Source organism: Brassica oleracea, chromosome C3 (genome assembly GCF_000695525.1).
Source record: "Brassica oleracea var. oleracea cultivar TO1000 chromosome C3, BOL, whole genome shotgun sequence".
NCBI lineage: Eukaryota > Viridiplantae > Streptophyta > Magnoliopsida > Brassicales > Brassicaceae > Brassica > Brassica oleracea.
In genome coordinates, this window is record NC_027750.1 from 3,293,461 (window position 1) to 3,299,215 (window position 5,755).

Below are 5,755 nucleotides of genomic sequence, written 5' to 3' on the forward strand. Positions count from 1 at the left end.
CAACACATCCAAACATACTAGAATCAACTACCAATCAATCATCACCACAACAATTCAATTCAGTTCATCGAGTCCCATTTATCAGTATGAGGGTTCTTATGCATCATGATCCATTCATCTATCATCCTAGCAATACCATGTCCTATCAACCTAACTCCCAATCAGGGTCTAATCAAACCTAACTCCAACATATAGGAGTATACAGAATCATGAAAGAAGGTTGGGTTCGAGACACTCCACCTTAGTCTAGATCTGGATCTGGATCTGTAAACACGGATTTAAGAAGGTTGAGATCTGGTCACCACCACCACTTCACGGCGCCGGCGAGAGGGAGAGAGAGAGAGAGCATGCGACGGCGAGGAGAGAGAGGGGGTGTCGGCGAGGAGAGAGAGAGAGAGCGACGCGCGGGAGAGAGAGAGAAGAGAGAGAGGCGGCGCAGGATAGAAGGGGAGAGAGCTCGACGGCTAGGGTTTTCGGCCCTCCGGAAATTCTCTGCAGAGCTTCGCTTCAGATTTGTGATGAGGCAAAAAGGGAGACTGCATCTCTTTTTATAGGAAAGAGGAAGGGAAACCCTAGGTTTTTGCCAAATGGGCCGTAAAAAAGCCCATATTCTTTGGAAAATTTTACGGACCAGGAACCGGGCCGTTACACACTTGGCCTCTTTTTCTTTTGTTGTAAGGCCATTTGCCCTTTGAGAATTGAGATTCTGTCTTTATCAATGAAGGTTCATTTATATTTAAAATAGCGGCAACCCCTGAGTTATTTGAATACAGTATCAAATGGATAAGTTGTGCGAAAATATTTAGGAGACGACATAATTTGCCAGAAAACAAAGAAGATAAAATCAATTCTTGTCCACATAATTTTTGTGACTTATCCATATCCTAGTCAGGCCGTAGCATGTTTAACGCATGTTATTTTATAGCATGTTGGTCTACTCTACAGCTTTTTATATATTTATCTCATATAAGCACATGGGAAAACGACTCTTCACCGTATTATTATTGATTTACAAATGCGATTCTTGACAAGAAATAGTGTAAACACGTAAACCAATCATATCAGTTACTTGAGTTAATGCGAAATAAGAAAACAGACTCGTGCCAGTTGCAAAGAAGGCATGCATGCATGCAAGTTGCCTTCATATGTTTCTCAAAAAAAAAAAAATTATTGCCTTCATATAAATCAACAGAAAAAGACATCATACAAGTTGTGTATAGACATCATTTTTATATTATATATGTAAACAAATATCTTTTACAACATTTTACCTCGCTAAAAGGGGATGGATTGAACTTTAACTAAGCCACAATAACAGCTCCGTGGATTACAAAGTAAGTAGGTCGTTAGAATCAAACATAATAAGCTCTTTCTGTAGAAAGTAGGTTGGAAATAATAGTTGAGACGTTATGATCTTTAGATTGATAAGGACACAAGTCACACCATCCATCATGCATTAATTTACAGACGTTATGATTGGATTTCCTTAAATGAAAATAGGGTATGTGTTCCTTGATAAATTTTCAGCAAATAATGATAGCTCATTGATAAATAGGAGTTTAGAACCGTTCATATTTTCTCACATTTATCTCGTTTCTTGTCTCAACTAATTTCAGCCAGAAAAAAAGACAATCGTGATAAGATTCAATTCAACTTATCGGTACTGACAGTGACTTTAAGGTAATTACTTTTCAAGCATCCACTAATGTTCGCTTTCATTATTCAAATCATACTAGTCGTAATTTATACTCCATTTTTAATAGAAAAATTATAAAACATACTACATACTAAAGACAGACGAGAAATATCAACGTTACTTAAAAAAGACCGGACGTAGGCCCGTGGCATTAAAATATTATAATGACCAATCACACAACAATTCTGCATTGACTGCTCATGATTATTATCATCGAGCCTTTTGTTTTACAAGTTGTACACGTCTCCCTTATCAACAATAGATCTATATGTTCTAATCATCTTATTTAAATGTAAATCAAGAAACTTAATCACCCTATTACAGTATCTACCCGTCACTGTCTTCTTGTCTTTTTTAATTTAAGACTACAAAGGGATTTAAAACCATATCTAAAAGGCAGACAGATAGACAAAACATATACCCAAAACAAAAACTTTTTAAAAAATTTTGTTTCTCAAACAACAATACCTCACCGATCGTACTTTTGATCTGATTCTTTTCAATGGCGTCAACAACGCGAGAAAAGTTCTTATCTTTCATAAACAACAGATGGCTTGTCTTCGTAGCCGCCATGTGGATACAGTCTTGCGCTGGCAACGGTTACTTGTTCGGTAGCATTTCTCCGGTCATCAAAAGCTCCCTTAACTACAACCAGAAGGAACTTGCTAGACTTGGAGTCGCCAAGGATCTTGGAGACAGTGTTGGCTTCATCGCCGGGTCTCTCTCTGAGAATTTTCCTCTCTGGGTTGCTCTTCTAGTCGGCGCAGTTCAGAACCTCGTCGGTTACGGATGGGTTTGGCTTATCGTCACCGGCCGAGCTCCGGTTCTTCCGTTATGGGCTGTAAGTACTGAATAAAGTTTGACACTTTCTGTTACTGTGTAGGAGAATCTTGCAAAGCGTATGCTTTTGTTGTTGTTCAGTTACTCAGAAGTAACTCCATACTATATCCGATTATACGACTTAAATTAAATTAATTTAAACTATTAGAAATTGGTTAGAATCGATTATAATTGGTCTAAATTGATTGAAATTAATTGTAAATCTATTAAATTAAGCAATAATGTTAATACAAGTCCATTTGTTTGTCTAATTGTTTTTGTTTTGTATATCTAATTTTGATAATTCATCAAGATAATTTTATTATTAAATCCAAAACTTAAAATATTCTATATAAATGTAAAATATGCATAGAATAAATCAATAACTAGTTAAGTCTTGATTTGGCATAGCTCCAGATAATCTGTTTAGTCAATAGTTCTTACAAAGCGTCTAACTACTGGCTAGTGATTTTTTTTTACTTTTTAACCAGCTAATGATTTCTTGAACATTGTTGTTTCTCATTTCTCTTGAAAATCTATATTTTACGATGATAATGTAGTAGCTTGGTTGGTTTAGTGGAAGAAGTATTAGAGAATCTCTAAGAACTAGTATATACTGTGCTGACACGACCTCCCTCTTTTAATTTCAGATGTGCTTTCTCATATTCGCTGGGAACAATGGAGAAACCTACTTCAATACAGGGTCACTAGTCTCTGGTGTTCAAAACTTCCCCAAGAGCAGAGGTCCAGTGGTGGGTATCCTCAAAGGGTTTGCTGGACTAGGCGGTGCCATCCTCTCTCAGATTTATACAATGATCCATTCTCCTGACCCTGCTTCCATCATTCTGATGGTTGCTGTTGCGCCTGCGGTTGTTGCTGTCTCCCTTATGTTCTTCATCAGACCCGTTGGTGGTCACAGGCAGCTCCGTCCCACCGATGGAGCCAGCTTCACTTTCATCTACGGTGTCTGCATTCTCCTCGCCGTCTATCTCATGGCCGTTATGCTTATTGAAGATCTCGTCGTTGTCAGCCACAACATTGTCACCATTTTCACCATTGTCTTGTTTGTTATTCTCGTTGTACCGGTCTTGGTACCGATCATGACGAGTTTCTTCATGGACTCAAACGGTCCTGTTCATACGGTAGAAGAACCTCTTGTCCCTAAACCGGAAGAAGACCAAGATCCAGGACTGCGGACACCTGACTTGATCTTGAGTGAAGTGGAAGATGAGAAGCCAAGCGATGTGGATTTGCTTCCTGCGTCAGAGAGGCATAAGAGGATCGCTCAGTTGCAAGCGCAGCTGATGCAGGCAGCTGCTAAAGGAGCTGTCCGTGTGAAGGGACGCAGAGGGCCTCACAGAGGGGAAGATTTTACTCTAATGCAGGCGCTAGTGAAGGCAGACTTCTGGCTCATTTTCATCTCCCTTCTCCTCGGTGGTGGTTCTGGTTTAACTGTGATTGACAATCTTGGTCAGATGAGTCAGTCTCTTGGGTATAACAACACTCATGTGTTTGTGTCTATGATTAGCATTTGGAACTTCCTTGGACGTATCTCAGGCGGTTATTTCTCTGAGCTCGTTGTCAGGTTTGTTAAGATCCTCATTTTCATCTCTGTTTATTGTGTGCTCTGTGAGCTGAATCTTCGGGATAGAAATATTGATCGGTTGATTCTGAGAACACCCGAAAGTTTATTCGTTTAGTCTTTCGAAAAAATAATATTTTTAAAATTCGCTGAGATCTCTATAAATCCAAAAACAAGTAATATAAAAAAGCTTTCTAACTTTTATTAATCAAATTTTTCAACATAAATAGATATTTATCCTATTAATAAATATTAAACTAGATAAAATATTTGACATATTTTCCATATATTCTATCTACACCACTCTGTTTATGATATTGAGTTGCATGATGTGCAGAGACTACGCGTACCCAAGGCCAGTAGCATTAGCCGTGGCTCAGGTAGTAATGGCTATAGGAAACGTCTTCTTTGCTTTCGGATGGCCTGGAGCCATGTACATTGGCACTCTCTTGATAGGACTCGGGTATGGTGCTCACTGGGCTATTGTACCAGCTACTGCCTCTGAGCTCTTTGGCCTTAAAAACTTTGGAGCTTTATACAACTTCTTGACTCTAGCCAATCCAGCTGGGTCCCTAGTCTTCTCTGGTATGATTGCAAGCACTATATACGATATGGAAGCAGAGAAACAAGCACACGGGTCTGTTTTTAATCCCGATGATGTCCTTAAATGCGATGGGTACATATGTTACTTCTTGACGTCACTCATAATGTCTGGGTTCTGCATCATCGCTTGCATCTTGAGCTTGATTCTGGTGCGTCGTACCAAGCCTGTTTACACTCAGCTCTATGGCAAGACCCGCGCCTGATATGTTAAGTTGTTTTATATCTGTGTATGATCATGCTCTTAGCTTCTTTATTCTTTGGTTTTGTCTTTGCGGATACAGATGTTTTTATTCTGTGTCAATTTTTGTTGTTGATGTTGTCAATTTTTGTTTGTTGATTTCATTTAAAAAATTATAATAATTGAAGTTGTAAGGATTTGAACTAGGGCTGTTCAATATGGCAAAACCGAACCGTACCGAACCGAACCGAACCGAACCGAAATAGATAATATAGCTCGGATTTGGGATATACCATACAAACCGAATGGATATAATTTTTAAAAAACCGTAGGATTTGGATATGGTTCGGTATATAACCGATAAAACCGAATAAACCGAATAAAACCGATCAAAAAATAAAAACATGTAAATATGTATATATTTTATAACAACGTATGAAAATCATAAGTTAATTTTTTTGCTAATAACTATTACCATATTATTTATAGTAATAAAATATTCCTGATTTGTAAAACACTTGAACTATAATTAAATAACAATTCATTGCAAACATGCTTCTTATTTTCTTAGTCTTCTTTTGATCTTTTTGCTTTAATTTAGCATTGACTAAATTGAAATAAAGATTATAAATTTGATGATAACAATTAGTGGAAATTCTTCACAATTTTTTTATCTATAAACGAATAGAGTTTCGTGTTTAATAGAAGAAACATGACTTTAATGAACGCTAAATATGAGAGAATATAATAACTTATTTTTTGTGCTTCGTGCTTCTGCTTTATTTTTTGTTTTTTTATTTTTACTATCAAAATTTTGAGCTTTGATTTTAATTATAGATTTGATTATTTTATTAGATGATAGAAACATTTTTTATTT

General features: G+C 37.2%; 1 protein-coding gene across 1 annotated transcript; it reads left to right on the forward strand.

The window, feature by feature from the left end:
* The first annotated feature begins 2,084 nt into the window (after nt 1-2,084).
* LOC106335532 (protein NUCLEAR FUSION DEFECTIVE 4-like) lies at nt 2,085-5,060 on the forward strand. The gene is made up of 3 exons (XM_013774078.1): nt 2,085-2,537; nt 3,166-4,100; nt 4,435-5,060. Exons 1-3 carry the CDS (start codon nt 2,199-2,201, stop codon nt 4,901-4,903), a joined length of 1,743 nt encoding a protein of 580 aa, XP_013629532.1. The 5' UTR covers nt 2,085-2,198; the 3' UTR covers nt 4,904-5,060.
* The last annotated feature ends 695 nt before the right edge of the window (nt 5,061-5,755 follow it).

Coding starts and splice junctions, on each gene's coding strand:
- LOC106335532 (XM_013774078.1), top strand. CDS start 2,199: ATGGCGTCAACAACGCGAGAAAAGTTCTTATCTTTCATAAACAACAGA. Junction 2,538..3,165: donor CGGTTCTTCCGTTATGGGCT/GTAAGTACTGAA, acceptor TTTTAATTTCAG/ATGTGCTTTCTCATATTCGC. Junction 4,101..4,434: donor TTCTCTGAGCTCGTTGTCAG/GTTTGTTAAGAT, acceptor CATGATGTGCAG/AGACTACGCGTACCCAAGGC.